Source organism: Mixophyes fleayi, chromosome 4 (genome assembly GCF_038048845.1).
Source record: "Mixophyes fleayi isolate aMixFle1 chromosome 4, aMixFle1.hap1, whole genome shotgun sequence".
NCBI lineage: Eukaryota > Metazoa > Chordata > Amphibia > Anura > Limnodynastidae > Mixophyes > Mixophyes fleayi.
Genome location: NC_134405.1, coordinates 18,044,495 through 18,071,560, shown reverse-complemented (window position 1 = coordinate 18,071,560; position 27,066 = coordinate 18,044,495). Strand labels below are relative to the sequence as shown.

Sequence of the window (27,066 nt, the reverse complement as noted above, 5' to 3'; positions counted from 1 at the left end):
CCCAGCGCTGAGCAGCCTGGGGTTGGTTAGTCATTATGGCAGGGGATCTAGTGCCAACCACCCCGGTTGGTTTGCCTAATGCTGGTTAAGTGAAATTCTGGAGGGGACCCCAAGCAAATTTTCCCACGATTTTCGCGCAACCAGCAGTAGGTTGGCAGCAGTTAATAGTTAATAGTGCTTGGACGGGGGGACCCCACGCATTTTTTTCAAACATTCATCTATTTCTAAACTTTTGACAGCCGCTGGGACCTGCGGTTGTATAGGCAGGGCACTGTAACAGTGATGTGTTTGATCATCCCGCATCTACAAAGCAGCGTGTTGCATATGGCAAGTTTCAGCTTGTGTTTAGCTAAACACAGGACAGTTAGAAATCGCTGGAAATCGCGAGAGATGAGCAGCGATTTTAAAATTCAGACTAAAAATCGCTACTTAATACATATAGCGACTTTGGGATTCAAATCGCCATTTATCTCCCACGATTTCCCGTGATTTAAATTTCTGAAAAATTCAGACCGTGATACATTTACCCCCAGGACTTTGCGAAGGACCAACTTAATAATAGTGCTTTGGAAAATGCTTCTAAATATGTGGTGGAGAGACCGGCTAGGGGAGAACCTTATTTTATAATAAAAAGGGATTTTCTATATAGGGTGGTGGTGGTACAGGAGAAAACACTTCATCAACTGTTGGTGCCACAGGTACACGTCCCTTTGGTACTAAGAACAGCCCATACACACCTTTTGGAGGGGCATCTGGGACAGGAGACAAATCTAAATTGGGTGCTCTTGAGGTTTTACTGGCCAGGAATCTGTAGGGTAAGCAAGAGATACTATCAATCCTACACAGTATGCCAGCAGACGGCCCCTAAACCAGACTGTCGAGTTCCACGGTACCTCTCCTATAATCCCAGTTCCATTTGAGCAAATTATAATGGACTTACTGGATCCCTTGGAGAAGTCTGCCTGAGGGCATCAATATGTAGTAGTAGTTCTTGATTATGCTACACGATTCCCTGAGGCAATTCCGATAAGGAACATTAAATCGAGCACTATTTCAAAAAAGTTACTATTACTGTACACTCAATTGGAATCCTAAAAGAAATCCTAATGGATCAGGGAACTCTTTTCATGTCAGGATTAATGAAGGAGTTATGTAAGTTGCTAGGGTGGGGTACGGTTTTTCGGTTGCGAAAAATCCGAAACCCACCTGACCTACAAAAAAACCCGAAAGTATTAAAAAGCGATGTCAATATTAATAGACTTACCTGAAAAGCGACTGTGTACAGCACCGATGACGCAGAATGCTGACAGCAAGTGATTTCGAATGAAGACCTGTCTGGCACTACAGTTTACTGTCATCGCGACTTCTATTAAACTTAATTTAAAGTGGCAATGTCGGGTTAAGTGTTTAAACACTTAACCTGCGGGGTCCCGACATATTGCAAACATCTTATGCTTGCGATAAGAGAGGTGCCTCAGGCATCAACTGGGTTCAGTCCCTTTGAGCTTCTGTTTGGGAGACAATCCGCGGAGTTCTGGACATCCTAAAAGAATGGTGGGAACAGCAGGGCCCCAAAGGGCCAAATATACTACAGTTTGTGGCCTAGTTTGATCGACTACAACGTATTGGTCCGTTGGTAAAACAACAGCTGACGGAAGCACAGGGACAGCAAAAGAAGGGTTATGATACCCGAGCCACCTTACGCACCTTTAACCCAGGAGACAAGATGCTTATCCTAGTTCCGACTCAAGAAAGCAAGTTGTATGTGCATTGACAAGGCCCTTATGAGGTAATAGAGCCCATAGGAAATAAATTACCGGCTATGACAGCTTGGTAGACGACGGAAAAACCAAGCATGTCACAAAAACCTGTTAAAGCGTGGGTGGAGGAAATCCTGACATTAATATTGGGAACAGTAAAAACCGAAGACTGCATAATCCCTGTGGAGTCTTCCCTGACACCGTGTTAGAGACGTCAAGCATTAGCGATGGTAGCTTGGAATACGGACATTTTTACAACTATTCCAGGGTACACCAAGATAATTAAACACTAGATTGTCCCCCCAATCAGTAGTTATAGTTAATTAGCCGCCATATAGAACACCAGAGGCAAGAATGGCTGCAACTTGGGGTAGTGGAGGAGTCCACCAGCGAGTGGAATAAACCCATAGTCCTTGTGCTAAAGCCATCAGGGGCAATTCGCTTCTGTAATGTCATGGCTCAGAATAATTTGTGGATCCCCTGCCTCTATTTTAGATGGTATCAGTAGAGGATGGTGGAGATAGAGCACGATGGTATGCAGAGTGATGGTAATCACAGGTTAAAGTTCTTAACTCGTAAGCATCCCGGATAACAATAACACAGGAGATGATGATAGTGTTGCAGCGTAGTATATTAATGATGATACAACAGGAATTAAAATATAAATATATATATATACATCTCAGCAGAGCTGAGCATACGGCAGTTCATCAGATTACAGGAATAATCACAGATGTTACTTCATAGTTGGTAGCCGTTGACAACAGCATGAAATAAGCAATATAACAGTTCAACGCAGAGATGATAAATAGAACACTTGGATCCAATAGGAAACACACAGCAGATGAACGTGAATCACTGATACAGCTAAAGTCCAATTAGAATAGTATGTAGACCTTGGCTGATCCGGAATGATAATATGGTTCAACTAGCACGTGGTTACGGGTATCACAATAGTTCTTATCTAGCGGAACAGTAAACGTTATACGAAATCCAAAGACTTGGGTGTAGACTAGATAGAGACATGCAATAAGATGTTGCCAAGAAGTAACAGCGAGGTGAAGAGTATCTGAACCGTGCGTGGAACTACAGGTCACAGGTGATCCGGTTCACAGGTACAGGGTGAGTTCACTACAATAGGCAGCAGCTGAACAGGAGCACACAACTTGAGCTGAAGAAATGGCTACAGGCTCGGCAAACAGTTCATAGTAAAAGTTCAGCAATAAGTAAACAACAGAGTAATAATAAGCAGTGTCAGACGTAGAACTACAGATGACAAACAACTTGATTGTAGTTCAATATCGTAGTGCAGCAATATAGACAGCCGGATAGAATGGTACTTGAGCCAACAGATATAAGCACAGGTGTAGTAGACAACTCACGAAATAGTTCAGTGTGCAGATAGATACAGAAAGTAACCAGCTTGTAGATGAACCACAGAGAGGAATACAGCGGAGCCAATGAAGAGTAACGATAACAGGTAACTTCGGCAGCAGGTAATATCCAGAGAACAGGTAATGAACAACGGAAAGTCCAGGTATACAGCCAGAACCCACTGCAGCGTGAGTAACACAAAGAACAGGCAATGAGTCCATAATCACAGGAGGTTAAAATAGTACTCTAGAAGCAATAAGCTTTGGGAGGAGGTCCCAATCAAGGTAGCAAGGAACACCTGCGAAAAAGTAATGTCTCTGAAGCAGAAGCAAGCACAATCATAGTTCTTAAAGGGAAAGTCACAACGCCGGCACCTAGCTATGGGACCGGCGTGTGACATGTAATGATTTTACAAAGTTGAATAAGGTGTCTAGGTTTAACACATATCCAATGCCCTGGGAAGATGAGGTAGTGGAGAACTTGGCCAGTAGTCAATATTTATCTACCCTAGATTTGACAAAAGGGTACTGGCATATACCACTCACTGCCTCTGTCAAACCCAAAACAGCCTTTTGGACACCTGGAGCGCTGTTTCAGTACAAGGTATTGCTATTTGGCCTGCATGGGGCGCCAGACACGTTCCAGTGGGCAATGGACAAACTGTTGAAGCCTCACCAGGAATACGCCACTGCTTACCTTGATGACCTAGTCATCTATAGTCAGGACTGGGAGTCCCATCGTCCCAAGGTGGAGGTGGTTTTGCAGTCATTAAGCATCACAGCTTTTTTTTATTATTATTATTTAATATTATTATTAATATTTATTTATATACAAGGTTTCCGCAGCGCAGTACAAATACAAAAAGAAACAGTAGACCAGAACAGTAGAGGGTAAGACAGAGCAAAACAAGTAGAACCAAGACTCCAAAAGCTCCAGGCACTGCATGTACTGGACGTCAGAGAAGAAGAAATGGAATTGAGACAGAAGGGAGGAGGGCTCTGCTTGTAGGAGCTTACATACTAAATGGAGGGAAAACAGACAGCAGGCATGAGAGGAGACAGTGGAAGAGATCAAGTGCAAGAGAATACAGGGAGGAAGGAGGTGAGGAGAACCTTTTTGTTTATGATGTGCTGTTTTATGCTGAAAATAAAACAGCTATTCCTTAAAAAGTCCAAGAGCAAGGAGTCTCTTATTTGGTATTTTCCACAGTAGGTACTTTAGAACTTCCTGATGCTGATTCCAGATTCGCCAGGTATTAAAACACAGTCTCCATGTCCTAGTAAACCATCAACTGCTTGTTCATAACCCACATCCTGGGAGGGCAGTCTTTGACACTGAAGTCCACAGTAAGATGTACATTTAGTAAATACAATTCCATGATCTCAGATAGAATATCAGCTGATTAATTAATTATCTCAATCCTGGGACGACAGTATCCGACACTAAAGTATAAAGTCAGATGTAAATTTGCTGCATAAGATATTATAACACAATCTCCTGGTCTCCGTATATCATTGCAACATCAGGTGCTTATTAATTACCCATCTCCTGGGACGGGAGTCTCCAACCGAGCAATTTTAAAGTCCTCTTAGCGGTGGAAATCAATCTCGGTGGCCTCCACGTAGAATTATCCTATCCGCTCTGCACAAAACATGTGCATCAGTGTTTGTTATTCCTGCGCTAGTTGAATTTAAATATCACAAATAAGTATAATGAAACAAAACAGATCAGTTTCTCCTTTGGTATCTCCTCCGCTAACACCCGTTGTGTTTTAATACCTTTAAATTTACACCTCACTATAGATTTTGGTGCTTTAATGAAGCGATTGATCTATATAACAGAATAGATTCATATGTATATTTGGTAATATAGAAAGTTCCCCTTTTTCAAGGGAGGACACTCTTATATGTAATTACTCCAGCTGAAGGTATTCTTTTGGGGTATACAAATATACAAATTTAAAAGGTATTAAAAGAATATTACTTACCAGTTTTGTTAGATGTTTTATATAAAGTGGATTAATGTAAACTTTTTATAAGTGTATGTTTTGTGGAATATTTTAGAGCCTAATATATAAAAAAATAATTGTAATGAATAGATTATTTTTTAGCTACCCTATACATTTGAGTCATTCAAATAAATTTTAGAGCGCTGTGAAAATTAATTTGTTGTTTCTTTAACTTACGTTTTACAGCTGCCTAAGTCTTTTTTTTATTTTTTTTTAATACATTTTTTGTGATTTGTCACTAGTCTATTTTATAGTTTTTCTACAAAATATTCTCATTATTTTTAGATTGGATTGTCCACTAAACTTAGGGCGGATGTGAAAATACGTCTGGTGATGAATACGGGTCTAGGTGCTCTCTACTCTAACAGACAATACACTGCAGGATACATCCAATACATATGTGGCATATCAAGTCCCAAAAGGTTGCACAGGGAAAAAAAACAATGTCACCTGTTAGTAATATAGCACTAATTGCAATTTGACAAGAAAATCTTCTAAATATGTGTGCAAAATATACCTTACTACGGGAAAAACAACCTAGGTATCTGGGAATAGTATAAGTCATACATGCAATTTATTAACAATACAACAATATAATATAAATAATGTATGGTCTAAAAAATAACGTATACTTAAAATGATATATATACTGAGACCAGTCTCACATCTAATCAATCTGTAACATAAATCCACCCACTTCGTCCTGAAAAAATGCAGATGTATTGAAATTCACTAAAGCGGTTTTATCCTTTTCCCAAAGTTTATAAGAGATGGTCAAATATCCTGAAACGATTCTGATTATCTGTTTTCACGTTGGGACTCCTCAGGTGCTCTTGGCCGGCAGCCGGCAGAGACCGGGTAGGAGTATTAGCACAGTTCACACTCGCAGATTACTCGTATCATCAGGTCTAGCCAAATTATATGAATGAATGGAAGGTAAGATTTACTGCCCGGTGGCTACAGTGGATTTAGCTGTGAAATCAGGACCACATCTGCTTCTCGGGTGGATGAATTCTATATCGTAAAGCATCAGGTGTCAGTATTGATTCTTGCTGCCTGGTGTCAACGCGTTTCGTTTGACTCAAACTTTTTCAAAGACAAGGTAAGTGTGGGTCACCAAGGTCTTCCTTAAATAATCCAGAACTGTTTTCTTTCAATCAATGACTTAATTGTTTTACTTCCAAAACCTGGGGTAATGGTGTGCAGACTCAGTTTGTGAAATAGTTAGAGAAACGGAGACTATCCGTATCATTCATGTTAGAACTCTCACTCTGGCAAGAAGAAGGAAATAATCTATATATATATATGTAAAAGAAGAAGTTTATTTTTTGTAGGCGAATATGTTCGACGCCCGTGCACTGATTGGGATAAAACTAACGCGAGGTGGTTCAGTTGGATCCTGGACAGGGGGTTAGGATCCTGGTTGCACTTCCCGATGGTGTATGTTGGGCAGATCTCTTACCCAGGGAGACTGTTCTGAACCTTCCACTGGATGGATTTGGACAAAAACTTCACATACTGGTAACATTGGATTGCAGAAGACATATTAGGGTTGAGGTCCCGGCCCCACCTCCCGTTGGTATACGCTGGCCAGAACTTTGACCCGGTAGCCTGTTCTGGGCCTTCAACTGAATGGATTTGGATAACATTTAATATAAAAATAAAATGACTCTAGGAAGCCACCTAATGGGTGTTTTGGAAGAGCTGCTAAGCTGCTAATTATTTTTAAAATGTTGACAGTTATATCCAACTCATTGATAAATTAATAACTTGAAGATATAAATACGGGCAACGCTGGGTACTTCAGCTAATTTACTTCTAATTGAATTGTCCCCTAAACTCACGCTTTTCTTTTGTTTAATGTGCATTATGCAGGGGAAACATACACTTAGGGGCCATGTTGCATATTTATTTACCAGTGGAAGCCCCTTCTCTCCCCAAATTGTCTCCCGTGCGGTTATTAGATATGCATCTTCTTATGCTTCTATATAGTTCTTACACTGCCCTTACCACTGTTAGTGCCCCTTACCCAATATCCATTCCTGCGAACTCTCAGAGATTGTCAGAAGACTCCCTATATAGTGGGGAATCTACTGGACTCCTGAGAGAATTTGGAAATCTCCGTGATACCGCGATGAGAAATGATGAGCGGAACCCATAGCAGTGACATAATCTGTGTCATCACGCTATGCCCGCTGCGATATGATGATGCAGTACACACTATGCCACAGTGGGAGGAACATGATGATGTGAGTTGCATCAATAAGAATGCCCAATCCTTACTTATATATAATATAAATATTAACCATGTCTCTGCTGCCTTCTGAACAGATGTTCGTCGTCCTGCAGATTTGCAGTGAATCGTGTCATTATAGCCCCACCTACTCCACTAGAGAATTGGAGGGGATGCGTGAGGGTAGCCATCTCTCCCGGGAATCTGGGAGGACTCCCCGAAATTCAGGAGTCTATCGGACATTCTGGGAGTATAGACAAGCATTTTGTGAATGGGTATTTTTATTCCTTTCAGAATATAGTCACACACATTAATTTGCATAACCACACCACAAAATTATGCACTGAAGTACTGGTTATTATCATTTCCCATGTCAGTTATATATTTCCCAGAAAGGCGTCTCTGCATATTTCATCCTAAAGTTGGCAGCTATTGAATGACTGGTTCGCCTTTACATTTAACAGGTTTCACTTAGATCTACTTTATAATGGAGTTTTGTAACTCTCGCTGTAATGAAGCCTGCACTGTGATGCTTGGAATCATTCCACAACTGGGGTGTTATGATATATGAGTTCTGCAAGTTGTACAAGTAATTTGATGAGATAACACTTTATTGTGTATAGACGAGAAACAGAGCAGACAATGGAGGGCGTAATGCAATGAGTGACTGTGTAGTTAAAGGGGGAGTTAATTATTCAGGGAGTGGTTATAGTAGGAGACACAGAATAATCTCAGTATTTATTGCATTGTTTCTTTAGACAGAGAGCTGGGAGTCAGAAGCAAAAGATCTTTGTCGTTTCTCTTCCTGCAGGTATTTATGTATCCATCTGTCTTTCATATGCTAACTGATCCTATCTCCGAATCACTCACACACTGTAACAACAATATAACAACAAGTGTCACCAGTGCCACGTTACATGATACCTCTACTAGAATATATTAAAGGGACTGCTCTTTTCTGACTCATTTCTTTCCCTATCTCTTCCATTTCCTGACTAACTGATAAATGCGATTCACCTTTGCTCCTTAACTGAGATGAGGTTCAGCTAAAATAGTTTTCTCCAGGTACCACTGTCTGGAGAATGTTCAAGTCTTGGGGGTGGGGGAAATAACAATAAGATGTCATGGAACTAGTGCAGGTTAGATTGATTGGATTATATCATTTACTGCACTTCTACCCTTTGTATGTATAAATTCCAGGGATTAACCTTCCATGTGTGGCACCGAGCTTGTGGGTAATTGACGTCAACACTGACGTCCTACCCGGAAGTGGAGCCAGTGTTTCGCGGTGATGCCGCGAGCGCTTGTGTTATTACCAACTATGTGGTCTATATCTAATGCACAATAGCGTTATTTATATCATTTAGTAGGGAATATAGGGTAATCGCTACCATCAACGGATATACTTTCCATTGTGGGGATGATACGCACACACAGTATATCCCTCCTTAGTACTTAGTTCCAGGCTATTCAGTGAGAGCTATAATGACTCAAATCTAGTGGGCAATATCTTTCATTTAAACGCTGTTTTGATTCTCCAGTACCATAGACCCAGTTATTTCTATTACATGGTGACAATACTGAATGTGGGATTAATATAACAACAATAAAATATATATATTTAAACATATCTTTTTCCCACCAGTCTCTTGATGCGTTGTACATATATTATTTTGGAAGATTATGGATTAGATCCAATGTTTTTCAAGTGTATTGAACCATATTAGATAACAGTAATGAACAAGATTTTTTGGGATCAATAGTATTTTTGTCCCATTACATTCTGATATATTTTTTGATATCATCAGTCAATACACATTATATCCATAGGAACTTTTTCCTTATGCTCTTCCACTCCTATAAGGGAATATTTTCATTAGTCCTCTATCTGTTCCAATTTATTTCTAATTGTGGAATTAAGGGTGACTATACCGATTTGTAGCGAGTCAACATATACTCCCTGTTTCCCTATCTGGCTCCACTATCCTATGTTTTTACTACACTACTATTTTCTCTTCTCACCAATATCTTTTCTTTATTTTAATATTTCACTTTTTACCAATGAGGTTTAATTACATCATTTGGATAGATATGTTTTTTCTATGAATATTAATAAAGGCAGTTTGCCCGATACGTATTGATATTAACCTTGATCCAGTTTTGGATAGGAGTGCTCTGTCAATCCATCCTTTTTTTCTCTTTCGTCTGTTCCATGTGTGGCACCGTCCCTAGGAACAGTTTGTAAGTACATGTGATGTCTGAAATGCACTTCTGTCTTATTACATAATAATATTCTTCCAGCAGAGATGGTTATTAGACATGAGAGACACTTTCAAAACCATTCTGTGAAATATTTGTCTTGTTGTGCATTTGGCCCCAACATTTTTCTCATTTCACTGGCAAAATTTGGCCTCAACTCTTCTCAGTCCTTTCCCAATGACCTTACCAGTGGTAGTCATTTTTTTGGCAAAACTAATGCCGACACAAGTTAGAGCGACGTGACAATTCCGATGACTATGAAAGCGGCAAAGAGTTACTACTAGTGGCCTTCATAGTCATCGGAATTGTCAAGTCGCTCTAACTGGTGTCAGCATTAGTGTTGCCAAAAAAACCTACCCCACACAGTAGAAAGAACCAATCGCTGAAGCCAACTGTACTCATAGACTGTAAACTCACGTAAATTGTGAATGCACAAGTACAGTGCAGAATAGCATCCTGCAGTATAGCAGAAGAAAAGCGGAACTTGAAAACCGTGGGCCTGATTCATTAAGGATCTTAAATGAAGAGTTATCTTATTTCAGTCCCCTGGACAAAACCATGTTACAATGCAAGGGGTGCAAATTAGTATTTTGTTTTGCACATAAGTTAAATACTGACTGTTTTTTTCATGTAGCACACAAATATCAACTTTAAATTTCAGTGTACAAATAAGCTATCAAGTATTTGTGTGCTACATGAAAAAAACAGTCAGTATTTAACTTATGTGCAAAACAAAATACTAATTTGCACCCCTTGCATTGTAACATGGTTTTGTCCAGGAGACTGAAATAAGAAGTTTCTCAAGTTAAGATCCTTAATGAATCAGGCCCTGTATTATTTATTATTATATTTATATGGCCCCACCATATTACGTAGCGATGTACTGATCATATTTGTATTTACTTCAGTCGCTGCCCAATCTCTGTTGGCCAGCTTAATCCCTTCCATATCAGAGTGACTTACGTGTCTACCGCCAGATCCATCTTCATGGTTTCGCACGTCATAGTTTTAATTGGAAATTAACGAATATCTATTATTTTTTGGGGGGCATATAGGGGTTTCACATTGAAATCCATAACTTTCAATTTTACATCCATTAGCGAGAGTCAAAAACGGAGGAAAAATTACTTTAACATAATTGATAACAGTGTTCACTTTGAAAGGTCAGGGCAATCCCAAAAGCTGACATGTTTTTGTCTAGTTCTCTAGAGTACTTGGATGTACTTTTTACCAGGCTCTTAAGAGCTATTTATCAAATGGAGAAAAACCCTGTTGCTTGCAAAAATGTTTTTCTTTTTGCCAGTGAAAGGGTTTCTTTATATTTCACCGTATATATTCTAGTTTCATGTAAGCACCCGTTTCCCCAACATTCGGAATCAGAGAAGTAGCACTGTGCAGCTGTACATGCAGGCAGAGGAAGGATAGAAACTGAGAATTACATCCAGTTTACAGAATCAGAGAAGTAGCACTGTGCAGCTGTACATGCAGGCAGAGGAAGGATAGAAACTGAGAATTACATCCAGTTTACAGAATCAGAGAAGTAGCACTGTGCAGCTGTATGTATATGCAGGCAGAGGAAGGATAGAAACTGAGAATTACATCCAGTTTACAGAATCAGAGAAGTAGCACTGTGCAGCTGTATGTACATGCAGGCAGAGGAAGGATAGAAACTGAGAATTACATCCAGTTTACAGAATCAGAGAAGTGGCACTGTGCAGCTGTACATACAGGCAGAGGAAGGATAGAAACTGAGAATTACAAACAGTTTACAGAATCAGAGAAGTGGCACTGTGCAGCTATATGTACATGTAGGCAGAGGAAGGATAGAAACTGAGAATTACATCCAGTTTACAGAATCAGAGAAGTGGCACTGTGCAGCTATATGTACATGTAGGCAGAGGAAGGATAGACTGAGAATTACATCCAGTTTACAGATTCAGAAAAGTAGCACTGTGCAGCTGTACATGCCGGCAGAGGAAGGATAGAAACTGAGAATTACATCCAGTTTACAGAATCAGAGAAGTAGCACTGTGCAGCTGTACATGCAGGCAGAGGAAGAATAGAAACTTAGAATTACATCCAGTTTACAGATTCAGAAAAGTAGCACTGTGCAGCTGTACATGTAGGCAGAGGAAGGATAGAAACTGAGAATTACATCCAGTTTACAGAATCAGAGAAGTAGCACTGTGCAGCTGCACATGCAGGCAGAGGAAGGATAGAAACTGAGAATTACATCCAGTTTACAGAATCAGAGAAGTAGCACTGTGCAGCTGTATGTACATGCAGGCAGAGGAAGGATAGAAACTGAGAATTACATCCAGTTTACAGAATCAGAGAAGTGGCACTGTGCAGCTGTACATACAGGCAGAGGAAGGATAGAAACTGAGAATTACAACCAGTTTACAGAATCAGAGAAGTGGCACTGTGCAGCTATATGTACATGTAGGCAGAGGAAGGACAGAAACTGAGAATAATATCCAGTTTACAGAATCAGAGAAGTAGCGCTGTGCAGCTGTACATGCTGGCAGAGGAAGGATAGAAACTGAGAATTACATCCAGTTTACAGAATCAGAGAAGTAGCACTGTGCAGCTGTACATACAGGCAGAGGAAGGATAGAAACTGAGAATTACATCCAGTTTACAGAATCAGAGAAGTGGCACTGTGCAGCTATATGTACATGTAGGCAGAGGAAGGATAGAAACTGAGAATTACATCCAGTTTACAGAATCAGAGAAGTGGCACTGTGCAGCTATCCGTACATACCTAGTAACAGGAGCAGCATTGTGATTTACATGAGCATTTACAGTAGTTTGTGGCTGATAATAACACAATCATCAACAACTGCTATTTCCTGTTTGTTTTTATCTCTTTTACATAAGGGAATATAATCCAGCACCTGTTGTCGGACAACCATGGATTCAGGTAACAACTTGACTCTTCAAACGTTTTATATATATAACAGTTGATTGTATCTATAAAGCTCTCAGATTAATGGCTTTATAAATGGTGTGTATTATATTATCACCTATACTAATTGAATTCTGATATAATTTCTTCACATTTCATCAAATGTCTCTTGGGAGGAGATTCAATTTAGCACAACCATGCACGAAGACACATCGAGGTGATGCTGTGTCTGAAATCTACTCTCGTATTTGCTCTTGGTGTATAGAGGTGCAAAGAAAAATGAGTGAAGATTCCTTACCCTAATTGGCAGCAATATGTGCATCCAAACATCGAGGCAGTGTTCGGCGGCACCTCACACTGAATTGAATCTCCCCCTTAAAGACAATACCTTAAGAGGAAATATGATGGTCTTTCAGAAGGGTGTGATCAAATGGACCATCCTTTCACCCCCAGACCAAGTTCCTTATTAGTTTTTCAGTTCCGTATTCCATATGGAATATTTAAACCCTCTGAAAACCCTTCTTCCAAAAGCGATTCTGTCACTGTCACGAGCCGCGACGGTACGCCGCATCCTGGTGTGATCTAGCATCCGGGCGCGTTCTCTAGTTTCTATGCTCTGTTATTATTCTTTGGGATTATCCTTGTGGCACAGATGTAGGAGGGTGTAGGGACATCCTCCAACTCCAGGGGGAGCTCTCATATGATTTAATTTGGTTCATTTATATTTTTATACATGCTTCCTGGTTTATGTTATTACCTATGCCAGTTTTAGCTAGTAATTAATTAGCAGCCTCCTGAGGCTGATTGTCAGCCCTGTCCTCCTCTGTCCTGATTGGCTTTTAGTACTATTTAAGGCACTGAGGTCTGAGCCTCACTGCCAGTTATAACGTTCTGTTCCAGTACTGCTGCCTGCTCCTGTTTGGTGTTTGGTGTTTGGTGTTTGGTGTTGAAACCTTGGATTGATTACCTGTGTGTGACCTTTTGCCTGTACCCAGACTCTGAACCACTGCCTGTGACCCAGACCTTTGCTTGTACCCGGATTCTGAACAACTGACTGTGAGCCCGATCTTTTGCCTGTACCCAGACTCTGAACCACTGCCTGTGACCCTGACCTTTTTGCATGTACCTGACATCTTCTCTGGTGCTCTGTCCAGTCAGCTGATATCTGGCCTGCCGCTACACCGTGTGCTACTACTCTGAACATAAGACATGGGGGCATTCGAGTACCTGTGAGCATAACCAGTCTCTACGGGAAAGGCGGCTGCTAAAGGTGAACACCTCTTCTACCTGTTCTATGAGTTTATGCCGCACTGGTGGCCATAACAGTCACCATTTCCAATAGGTTCCACATGCCTGCCCTGTTTTGCTTCCTTGACACACTTTTCAAGTGGATGCCCTACTGAAGCTTGAACATTCATGTCTGAACTTATGCAAGATCTCACCTAAATTGACCTTCATTGAACATCCATTATGTGCCTTTTATGGCCCCAGCCGATGTCCCTTCAAGCCTTGAGGCACCGGCCGACCCTGGAAAAAAAGCAATTTTCATCCTGATAAACTGCTTTTTCCAAATCAAACCTGGGCACAGAGGCTCTGGGGGACCTGGGGCACTTAAGACAGGGGGGCCCCTATGATGTAATATGGTTATCATTTTAGACAAATTTTAGACAAATACACAGGCAATACTGTGTGTACTACTGTTAGGTGCACACAGCTCTGCCCCCACGAGCAGTACAATGTGAAGCCAGACATACGTCCCAACTATCCTTGTAGTCAGACCAAATCCTGACTAAGTGAGACAGTGATCTAAATTCAGGACTGCCCCACCAGATTCAGGACAGTTGACATTGTCCTGCTCTCTCCTACCTGCTCTTGTCACTTACACCAACTGTAGCTGCTGGCGTCTTTGGTTGCTGCTTGTCTGGATCCTGGGATGTTGGGGTCCCTATTTTGAAAAAATATGTACATGTAATTTATAGAACTCCAACCACCCCCTGCGTTAAATCAATAGCACCCACATTTAATAATGAGGCCCCAACATTAAAATATATTAAAGTATTCACATTTAATAAACAGATCGATTTCCCACAAACCAGCCCTGACATTAATTAATAGTATTCCCATTTAATAAATAAACCTATTTCCCTCCCTCCAAACATCCCCAGCAATAAATTAACAACATTTACGTTTAACAAATATAACCATTTTCCACAACCACCCCCGGCATTAAATAATTTATATTTACATTTAATAAATAGCCCTTCTCCCTAAACTCAGCTCCGCATTTAATTAATAGCCTCAAACCATCCCAGTATTAATTTAAATTAAAGGTCCCTTCACAAATAAATTAAAAGCACCTGCCATTAAATAATTAGCTTTGACCCACAGTATAGCAATACCATCCCCTATATTACAGCTCTACACCCCACCTTCAACATTACAGCAATCTGCTTTACTGCCCACCAATTACAGCAATAACCCCACCACTCCACATTACAGCAATACCCCCACCACTACACATTACAGCAATACCCTACCACTCCACATTACAGCAATACTCCCACCACTCCACATTACTGCAATAGCCCCACCACTCCACATTGCTGCAACAGCCCCACCACTCCACATTACAGCAATACTCCCACTACTACACATTACAGCAATACTCCCACCACTCCACATTACAGCAATACTCCCACCACTCCACATTACTGCCATAGCCCCATCACTCCACATTGCAGCAACAGCCCCACCACTCCACATTACAGCAATACTCCCACCACTACACATTACAGCAATACTCCCACCACTCCACATTACTGCAATACTCCCACCACTCCACATTGCAGCAACAGCCCCACCACTCCACATTACAGCAATACTCCCACCACTCCACATTACTGCAATAGCCCCACCACTCCACATTACAGAAATAGCCCCACCACTCCACATTACAGCAATACCTCATCCCAATCCTCTACATTACAGCAATACCCCATGACTCTCTATATTACAGCAATACCCCCATGACTCTAGACATTACAGCAATACCTCCATGACTCTCTATGTTATATCAATAGCCTCCCACAGACACTAACACCCATAAGGTAAAAGGGGGGACAGATTAGCTGCAGGTCTTATGCACACATGCTCTGCAACTGCCACTTTTTTTTAATTGCAAAAAACTGCAACTGTTCTCAGTTAGGGGGGCCCTGAGAGAGGGGGGCCCGCGGCACATGCCTCCTGTGCCCACCCTTAATCCGGCTCTGCCTGGGCAGGACCCTTTTCCTAACCTAATTTGTTTGCTATATTGCAGCCAGGCTTGGTCCCCCGTTGCTCAATAGGCCTCACTGATGGCATCCATGTAGCTTAAAACAGCAAAGCCGTTTTCTGATCTTCTCTCCCCAATTTCACTGACCAATTCTCAAATGCCTGGGGATCATTCTGTAACGTTTCCTGTCCTCGTAGATTCTATGCTCCTCCCTCCCTACACAAAGGTAAAGCATTCCAAAGAAAGAAAATAAAATATGTCCACATATTCAACCCTCCAGATCTTTTCCTTAATCTTCTGTTTAAGGTGGGTTCCAAGTCTTCCATCAAAGCACACATATAGACTACCTTTGGCTGAGTCAGAAAGTTCCTAGTATTCCGTAAGATGGGTCCCTTAACCCATTTTCCCCATGCCTCGGAGGGTCATGCCTATTGCATTTTCCTCCTCCATTCCGCTATTCTCTGTCCTAATCTCAGCTGGACCAATGCATCCTCAATATCTGTCATTGCTGAACAGGAGAACAAATGTATATATGCTGTCAGTGTTCAAACTACCTCTTCTAAATACCACACCTGTGTGCTATGCTTAAACCTGCCATTATCCTAAGTCCACCCTTGAAACAACTTCAACCAATCCCTTAAGATTTAAACTTAACTTTCACCCACTTATTATCAGCTCAGTCATGTCTCACGTGCCCAAATCTTCATTTGTCCCAGGGCTCTCTTTATAACCTAAAAACCTATACCCAGCATTATTTTATATGTTCTTGTGAATAATTTTTTTTATATAATGTGTTTCTTTCTGAATTTTCAGGGCACTGTGACCTTGAACCCATCCAAACCCAACCTCAATGTCAAATTAAGTCAACATCAGCTTACCAGGAAAAGCTGTGCAAACCCACCGCTGTGGTGCCCCCAGGACTTGAGTGCCTTGTAGAGGTAAGAAATCTCACAGTCTGTATGTCATAGAACCCTGTTCATTACTTGGCAGGAAGCATTTTTACACCTTGGGAAGAAATTAGGTCACAGATGGTCAGTGTGGGTGAGGAGGGTTGGCATGGATTGGTTTTGTGGGTAAATACAATTCTGTTATGGGAAGGCCTACATGGTAGAGCACGCAATAAATGGCAGTGTCCTCCTTAATAATGTTTCTGGCTGTACCCATTTTCTTTTCTGATTTTCTATGGCAAAATCTGCATTTAGACCTTTGGATTAAGATAGATGATATAAAAGGGGAAACATTAAGACATAAGAAACATTACTATATAAGTAAGAGCTAAACAGCATTGCAAAGTAAAGGAGAAAAAATATGGTCATTAATGGTTGATAGAGTGTATATAAATGTTTTTTTTAAACAAATGATTATCTATTAAACAACATGCCATATAAAATAAGAGTCGGTGGTCAAGTCAGTGGTCAAAATACATTTGTTAATGTTATAGAGATATCTAGGAAGCTCAATTTACTAATAATCTCAAAATTATTATTGGACAATCTACAGAAGACACTCTATAAAAGAGGAACTAGGAGACTGTGTAGGTCATTCTGTTGGAGGAATTTACAGTAATTGATATGAAGCAGTTGTTTGTTTCGCTTCCCTTGTTTTATCGAAGTGAAATCTCCTAATCTTTGAACTAATAGGTATTTTACAGCTGAGAGGGGGCAAATAACTGCACTAATCCCCATATTCCACATTTCAGACACAGATTTAACCTCGTTAATGTCAAGCTTCTTAACTGACACTTGATGGCAATACGCATATTTACATCGCTGCCCCTTAGCTGTAGCATGCCTATTAGGGACAAATAAAAGGAAAACTGATTTACATCAACATTTGTTCCTATATTTGTAGGTGGAGGAAGTTATATTGGATAAAAAAGGTAAGAAAATGTAGTAAAGAGAGTATTTACTTTATAAGTATAGACTAGAAGATACTTTAAATGGTCAAGCAGACAAAGGTCAGGGAGTTGCTATCACCAGCTCGAGTAGTCCCAGGGCCGGATTAACGGAATGGAGGCCCCTGGGCTAAGGGGGCCCCCATTTCCCCGTGAGGCCTCCCTTGTTAGCAGACTGGCCCCTCTGTTAGCCGACTGCCCCCCCCAAGCGATTACCTTCTCCTGTCACTGCAGTCCTCCTTCCGCGGCACGCTGTAAGCTGCTTACTGAGGAGATCTCGTGACACTCTAGCGAGATCTCCTCAGTAAGGAGATTACTGAGCGCCAGAGAAGGAGGACTGCAGTGACAGAGCTCAGCCTCCCCGCCCCTGTCCCGATCAATAATTCTGCTGAGCTCTGTCAAGGGCCCCCTGGATGCCGGCCCTGAGTAGTCCAGGGTCTTAATTACAAGTAGAGGTCCTCAGAGTGGTGGATCGCTACAAGGCCCAGAGGTGAAGGGAACCCAGCAATGCCAGCTCACCTCCCGCATGAAGCCCCGGCTTCCCTCTGTAGCCTCCGCTCTGCTCTCAATGGTGGCCTCTTCTGAGCATGTGCAAGGGTGGCGCTTGCATACCATTGTCGCTTCCTTTCCCAATCTTTTCTATGGGGCTCGGCAAAGCACTGTTCTTCCCCAGGTTCCCGAGGTCAGTCTCTTAAATGGATTTGTTAGTAATAAATATTAATATTAATCATATCAGAATTTGTGTTGTTTAAACTATTGCCTGGGGGTGTGTCTACAATGAAGTAACCTGAGGCAGCTGTCTGTTTTGCAGGCAGCACCATGATCGGAGTTAGTTTTTGAAATACTGAAATGTAATTTATGTCTACATTATTGGCCATATTGGTAGATGTAATATTATTTGGCTTGTAAAGTGTACAAAATGCATACACAGATATCTATGGTAGTTTTTATAAGGCATGAGAAGGGAGATGCTTCCGGTCCACTTCAGGGACTCCCCTTGACGAAGCACCAGTATAATATACTCCCTCTACAACCACACCCTAACCATTGCTCTTGATTCTGCTATCCCCGCCTCTGCTGTCCACTTTCTCTGCTCTAAACCCCAGCCTTGGCACTCCAAATTTACCTGGTTCCTTTAAAACTGCACACATAGCGCTGAATGCTACTGGAGAAAATCTCATTCCTTGGCAGACTTCATTCATTTCAAGTTCATTATCTCATCCTACAGTTCTACCCTCTCTCTCGTAAAACAATTATTCTTTAAGCCTCTCATCTCTTCACAGTCCTCCAATCCGAGACACCTTTTTGCCACTTTCAACACACTTCTTTGCCCCTTTCAACACACTTCTTTGCCCCTTCCCATCCTCCCTTACAGCCATTGACTTTGCCTACTTTTTCACATCCAAAATTGAGGCTATCAGACACAAAATCTCCTACATCCTTCACTCTTCTGCCATTCTCCTCTCCCGTCAGCCACCACCTCTTGTGCTCCTTCCGCCCCACCACGGTTGCTGAAGTCCATTTTCTTATATTATCCTTTCCATCCTCAACCTGCCCCCTGGATACATCCCCTCTCACTTCCTTTGCTTCCTCTCCCCCACTGCCTGATCCCACCTTGTTTACCTCTTCAGTCTGTCCCTCACCATTGGAATCTTCCCCTCATCCTTTAAACATGGTCTTGTTTCACCCGTTCTTAAAAAATCCAATCTTGATCCTATCTCACTTAATAACTACTGCTTCATTTCTCTTCTACCTTTTGCCTTAAAATACTTGAGTGGCTTGTGTACAACCTTCTCTGCGTCAACTTCTCTGACAACTCTCTCCTTGATCCTCTCCAATCTGGCTTCCACACCCTCCACTCCACAGAAACTGCCTTGACTAAAGTCACCTATGATCTTCTCTCAGCCAAATCCAGGGGCCATTCCTCCTTGCTTATCCTCCTGGACCTTTCTGCAGCCTTTAACACAATGGATCAGCCTCTCCTACTCCACACTCTTAGCACCATTGGCCTTTCTGACACTGTTCTTACATGGTTCAACTACTACCCCGCCATTTGCTTCTTCTCTGTTTCTACCTCTGATTCCTCCTCCTTCCTGTAGGAGTCCCATAGGGTTCTGTCCCTTCCCCCTGCTATGTACACCTCCTCCTTGGGTGAACTAATCAGTTCCTTCAGCCTCCAGCACCACCTCTTTGCTATCGACACTCAACTCTACCACTCATCTCCTGATCTCTCCCTTTCCCTCTTCTCTTGGATGTCCAGTTGCCTCTCCGCCATCTACTCCTGGATGTCCTTACGCTTTCTCAAACTTAACATGGCCAAAACTGAACTCATTGTCATCACTCCACCAAGAGTCTTCTCCCCTTCCGACCTCTCTATCACTGTTGACAACACTACTAACTCCTCTGTTCCCCAACTATGCTGCCTGAGTGTCATTCTTGACGCCTCCCTCTCCTTCTCCCCTTAAATTCAATCTCTTGCCCAATCCTGTCACTTCCAGTTCCGCAACATCGCCCGTATCGGACCCTTCCTCTTTCGGTGGCTCGAAACCTGTAGGTTGCGCCCTAGCTAATAGGCACAGGGTTCAACCCGCACTGAATATAACCCTTGCACTGCAGTAGCTCTGTTGAGAGTTGCAGTATTATTTGTTTACTGTATTATACCGTTATACCATGTACTGTCTTGCTGTTACCCCTCTGTATGGTGCTGTGGACCTCATGTGGCACCCTATAAATAAAGGTTAATAATAATAATAATAATAATACATAGGCATCTTGTGAGGAAGAGCCACAAGTGTACAGAGATTGGTTGTGAGGCTCACTGGCCTGTTATTCAGTTTTTCAGACCAACTCTGGGCAGACTCTCTTCCGTGTACATCGGGAGACAGAATTTTGTGGACCAGTTCTGAAACTGATGCTCAGAAATGCTTATTCGAGAGGTGTGTTTTCGCTGTCTTTGGTCTCAAGGTGCTACTGCTGCGGAGGACAAACATATGTAAGTCCCTCACTCCGTATAAACCTTATGACCTCAAAAAACTAAAGCTCAGGGCCTAATCTCATGACTCAGTGGTAATCGTATTAACGACATCCTTCATAACTACAAAAAAACGATTCCATAAAAAAACGAAGGACATTAAAACAGACTTACCTGAAATCCGAACATCCATATATCTGATGGCACCGGCAGGCTGACAGTAAGTGATTCCGAATGGACAGCGCTCTGGCACTTCAGTCTGACGTCTGTGCGACTTAGATGAATGTTAATTTAACGCGGCAATGTCTGGACCCCACAGGTGTTTGAACACTTATTGTCAGCCTGCCGGTGCCATCGGACATCTGGATCTTCGGATTTCAGGTAAGTCTGTTTTTATTGCCTTCTTTTTGTATGCAATCTGGTTTTTTTTGTAGGTATGAAGGATGTCAGAATTCTCATCAATGGAAATCCGTACCCAACCCCAATGACTTGTGGGTTTTGAATTTTAATGTTACACTAGACGTAGTTTACTCTAAACAGACCCTGGCATAAGTCTCATCAATTTGCTTACTAGAAACACATTTGATCATTCAGCTGCACAATTTTAGAAGATGCATTTAAAGGGCCGGTAAATCTAGAATGAAAATGAACTATTGTTACTTTAGCTATCACCTTATTACCTTTATCTCCTTTATTTATCACATTGTTTATACAATTTGCACACAGTGCTAAATATTATTTAAAGGTTAATTCTTTTGTATTATATATAGTAGCCACGGATGCTATCTGTGGACTGGTCTGATTGTTTTCATATATAAAGTTGTTGCTAAGGAAGTTAATTTGGACATAACCTGTTAAAAGACTGCAACAGTGGATTTTTGAGTTATTAACAGGGGATTTCAAAGAGAAGTCCTATTTCAAGTATTGGGAGTTATTCCAATAAATTACATCTCCCTGGATTTTAATTTGGCAAAACAATTTATAGTGGAGTTGCCCTTTAAGATGAAAATGTATTTTTGGTGTATAGAACACACAGCAACAGGATCACTGACAGCTGAGAGTGGAATGAAATTAGTGTGTCAAGAAGCTGACATATGATCCCGTTTTGTACTCTTTAGACCAATGAGTCTTCTGTGTCATAGTTTTTGTGGTCAGTGTACTCAGCCACTGAACCACTGCGTGCAAGTTCTCTCTTATTCAAACCTAAAGTAATTTCTGAAAAACTGTTATGTATTATTAAAAATTTCCAACAACCATAAAATGGCATGACCACATGACCACACAGTAAATGGAAAAGTATAATCATGCCTCTGTGTTTAGCGGCCTTCACATTCACTGAACGAAGACAAGTACAGTTTTTAGGGCTATTAATTCATTAAATAGTGGCTTATCTCTTTAATATATTGGTTCAAAAAGCTGTTTCTTTTATTTAGTTGGTAAAAAATGACCAATGACCAGAAATCAAGATCATATGCTGAAGTTAGAAATTCAGAAAATTGCACAAATTTGAACAAATTTTTTACCTCCCTCCAGCTGAGGATTGAGACTCTGTCCAGGCGCCCCATAGGGTTCGTTACAATTGACACTACTTCTAGAGAGCTTAACGTCTCAATCCAGATGGCGAATAAAGAACCTGTGTTCACAGCCCGGATGCCCATACGCATGAACTCGCTTTATGACAATACTATTGTGGTGAGCAGTGTACTTGTTATTGAAAATTTGTAAAAAATAATGCACCCCTACTGTAGAATATAAGACTATTGGAAGTGACAGAGGTTTTCCATGATCAAATAGATGCACAAGGCCACAGTAAACGTGATTTTTTTGTATTCAGTTCATGGTAATCTGAGGTGACTTCTAATATACATAATAAATTACCTTATGGGGTGCGTTATTCCTTATAAAAAGTTATCAGTGCTTGACCTGGGTGCTGAGCTGTTCAGAGGTGCTTACATCAAGCTCTGTGGTAGAATTAAATAATCCAGATCTACCTTAATTTAGACTAGTCCATCAGAGAACCCTTGTCAGTGACTCTTTTCCAAATGGCTTACCTGATTTATGTCTCATTAGTACAACAATATTGCTCCTACCAGTGGACTCTTTGTGTGGCCTGTGGGCCAAGCAGGAGACCTCTTGACTCCAGTGCCATGGGGAGGTCCAATATAGCCAAGGCCTGAAGTCACCGTCTCCCATTGTGCAGTTGCCTCATTTTACCAGCCGGTGCACTCCCATCATATTTAGTTGCCAGTGCTCCAGCCTAATTTTGTTATTCACAATAACTTGGCAAAGCTAAATAGCCACAATATTAAAGAAGGAATTACCCATTGGTGCGTGTTCCCCATTGAGTGAATTCCCAAAAGTGAACAGACAGAGGGAGATAAGTACACTTACAAAATTGGAGACAGAGAGCTAAGCATTCAGAGGGGGAAACAAAAACAACCTGTGCTCTCAGACTAAACCTTCAGCCTGCCTAATATGTCTCCTCAGATGGACTTGAGAAAAATCTCTTAATCCATTTGGCTGGATCATCTAGAAGACCTAGCTCTACATCTACTTTTTATTCACTCCCTCTTAGATAGTACATAGAACTTGTTCACATAATTGTTATAGTAGATATCACAATTCCAATCTGTCATACCATTTATTAACATTGTATGACTACACAATATTTCCTGTCTTAACTATTTAATCATAATAAAACACACCTCTATGTTTTTCCAACATAGATCTGAGCTGACTTTTTTCATACATTTGGTTCAGCCTGTTGGTTCTGCCCCATGGTTTGCGCAAACCTTCCATCCCCCAGTCTTCAAAGCTTGAAATACAGGGGCTCCAATAAGAGTGTATTCCGGCGAAGGGTCTATTGTAAAATGATCGCAATTGTGATAATTTTACTCTAGGTTCTGACCTGGCCTATGCACTGTGCATGCATGGCAATCAGGCCGCACATGCTCAGAAATAATAAGTAAAAACGAGGGAATCAAGGAAACCTGTTGGGATGGGTTCAAAAGATCCCTCTCCTGCAATACTCTCCAAATAGGCTATAATGGCTAACTATCGGGTTCGAGGTCCGAAAAGCTTAGCTTTTTGGTACTGTTTCCGCATAGTTTAAGGCTTGGTAAATAGGCCACATGGAGCTGACTCTCGACTTCTGCTTAACATGCATGTTCTACCACACTGTCTCAGTACTCTTGACATGATGTATTGGAAAATGTCTTCTATGTGCTGCTGATGTAACTGCTACTCTCAAAATCTTATTCTCAGATACTAAGTGAAAGCGGGAATCATCCTGTGGGCCAAATAGAAAAAAAACACAAATCTTCCAAAGTCATCTTCCGGTTTCCCTTGAACATGGACGCTACACTGAAAGCTCTAATCCTGGGCGCATTCCTGTACATGGTGCGTTGTATATACCAGAATAGGTCTAGGGCAAGACAGTGAGGGTCCCGGGATGCCAAATACAAATAGAACTTTGAATGATCATGAGATGATCATTCAAGGTTCCAGTACCAGGACTGTCATGTTATAGATGTCACCCTCTTCTAGCCTGATCTTTGACTGCTCCACTAATTGATGCTCCACAACCACTGTGTTTCAGACAGTACTGGTTCCTCATTTTTAAAAAGTTTTCAAATTGAGCAGAGATTATTGCAGATTAGTGTTACAGAATGGTTTCTTTTGTTTGATTTGTTTAGGAATTGACTAAAATAGTTTTTAAAGTTAAATAGAATACAAAAAATCTGTTTTTAGCAGACACTCCTCGTCTGACCCTCATCCATGGTACCATGTTCACTGCGATACACTCTGCTCTGCTTGTCCCTCTTCAGACAAGAAATCTGCACATTGCACAGTTGGATATATTTAACTAACACTGTCATCCACCCCACATTAAAGGGGGATCATGTACAGGGCATAGAATATGAGGGAATCTAATAAGACCCTCACTGAACACTTGCCTTTTAGCAGCAGATTTTTCTGACATATTTTTAAGATTGTTAATACGAGTAATAGAAATAGAAGCAGTAAGAAAGGTTGCACTAATTGTAAGGAGTGAGAACACCCCTGTTATAAGGTTTTAATGATTTATTTCATCGTATATTCCAAAAAACAACAAGAGGTGCATCTTAACCCATAGTTACTTGAGAGAAAAAAGAAGAAGAAGGTTTATTTAAAGATGATGCACTACTCACTCCATAATAAATAATCAGTATAAATATACTGGGTTGTCTAAAACGATATAAAATATAACCATTATTAGCGAAATATAATAAGCAAATATGTGATAAGTGATTATACAAAAAGTGTCCTATAAAATAATTGGATGCACCCAAAAGTCTCTATTAATTGTGAGGATACCACTTATTTAGGGAATTGAATAGATTCCAAATAAATTGACTATCTCCTGGTTTGAGATAGTTCTGTCAGCATTATTGGATGAACGTATACCTCTTGACTGCATTATAGGTTCCCCCTAATCCACATATTGTATCCCGCATTATATGCTGTATAGAGTTGGATGCTTGTGGTTAGATTTGTAAATCACAAAAACCCAGAGTTCGGCATTTACTCCGTGCTCCCAGTGGTATTGTGTATTATCTAAAATGTTTCAATTGCTCAATTGCATACACCAAATGTTATTAATGTAACCACATTTTGTAACAGCATCACCATTAGACAGCCTGAAAGTATTTAGAGAGTATATCTATTGTAACTAGCCACACAAATCAGAGAGTGTTGTTATAGCTTACACTAGAGTGTGGTATCTTACACTATATAAATCCAAGAGACCATACGGAGTTTGGAATAATAAAATGAGATTAGACTAGATGACTAATTGTTAAGCAAAATTGAATAGAATTGGTAATATATTAGACACTTGATTAAAAGAACGCAGTGTGCTATCTGGAATCAAATATTCCTATAGCCCTACTCCACGTACCTAATGCCAAACAGGTGACAGTTAAGGCTAGGTGACACCACAATTCAGTCACTAGAATAAAATCACACAACACCATCTATGACTCCTAAACACTTTCTCCCTGAGGGGTAAGGTTTATTGTCTACAGTAAATAAATTGGGAAAAAATGAAATTAGTATTTCTGAGAAGCTTATCTTTATCCATTTTTAAAATATTTCAAAAAGGGGGAACGCTGATAGATTTAATATTATCTAATATAGCATGTATTATAACTAATGTAAAGCTTAGAGGACATTGAGTTAATAATGAGTTATGGAATAAGGACTTAGGAGGAGGGTTGATAGGCTTCAACACAGAAATGGATTTTAATGGCATGCTTGAAGACTTGAAAAGTAGATAGGGGCATGGGAGATCATTCCATTGGTGAGGAACAACCCGGGAGGTGGGAGTGGGAAGAGATAATTAGACTGGTATGAGGTGACGGTCATTAGCAGTTAGCATTGGCAGTGAGGAAGTGGCTGGACGGAGTGTGAGAAGAGATGAGGTTGGAAATGTAGAGGGGAAGGGTATTGTTTGAGGAATTTGGAGGTGATAGTGAGGAGTTTAATCTGAATTCTGTAGGAGACGAGGAGCCAGTGTAGCAAATGGCAAAGAGGGAGACAGAACGGAGGGACTGAAATTTAAGGTGGGCTTTGAAAATAGACTGCAGAGGGAAGGCGAAATGTATATATAATGGGTATAACCAGGTCACCAAGGGAGGAGGTGTAGAGGGAGAACAGCAGAGGGCCATGAATAGATCCTTGGGGATCTCCAATAGGTATTGAAAGAGGAGGGAGAGTTATGGTGCTAAAAAGGAGCCATTGGCAAGGTACGTGGACAACCAGGAGAGGATAGTGTTAAGGAGGCCTATAGATCAGAGAGTGCACAAGTGCAAAAGGAAGGGGTGGAAAAGGGCAATAGGGCTGTAATTAGATACAGAGCCAGGGTCAGTGGACAGTTTTTTGAGTATGGTGGAGGCTAGATAGACTATATTGAATTTAAAAAATGAAATAAAAGAAATACTTTTGCAAATACATATCTTAAAGCAGCAACATTTATAGGAATAAAAGGCAGCCAGTTTAGGGAAATAAGAAAACTGGAGGTAATACAGGAAAAAGAGCAGTTAAATCATTAAAAGAAACAGTCACTGGAAATGCATGGAAATACGTAAAAAGGAAATCATGCTACTAACGACTGATTATTAACTATATTATGTTTGTTTCTTTTGCTTTGTATTTCTATACAGACTTTCCGAATGAACCAAATTACAAGCAGCAGTTCCACCAATGATGACAGTGGTTGGGCCAACGCTGGTGGTGTTGTATACGGTAGTGCTATAGACCATGAGGATAGTAATGATGGTCATAATAGAAGGCATCGTAGAGGTGGGAGCTGGGGAGGTGGTGGTGGGGGGTACTGGGGAGGTGGTGA

The 27,066-nt window shown here is 41.0% G+C and overlaps 1 protein-coding gene across 1 annotated transcript in view; it reads left to right on the top strand.

The window, feature by feature from the left end:
* The first annotated feature begins 10,394 nt into the window (after positions 1 to 10,394).
* The window catches only part of LOC142150511 (phospholipid scramblase 2-like), a 75,929-nt gene continuing 59,257 nt past the window's right edge, over positions 10,395 to 27,066 (top strand). Inside the window, exons 1-7 of the mRNA XM_075205708.1 lie at positions 10,395 to 12,557; positions 16,627 to 16,751; positions 17,665 to 17,692; positions 20,542 to 20,699; positions 22,212 to 22,370; positions 23,943 to 24,077; positions 26,882 to 27,048. Coding sequence (XP_075061809.1) covers positions 12,548 to 12,557; positions 16,627 to 16,751; positions 17,665 to 17,692; positions 20,542 to 20,699; positions 22,212 to 22,370; positions 23,943 to 24,077; positions 26,882 to 27,048 — 782 coding nt within the window. The 5' untranslated portion in view covers positions 10,395 to 12,547. The remainder of the gene's footprint in view (positions 12,558 to 16,626; positions 16,752 to 17,664; positions 17,693 to 20,541; positions 20,700 to 22,211; positions 22,371 to 23,942; positions 24,078 to 26,881; positions 27,049 to 27,066) is intronic.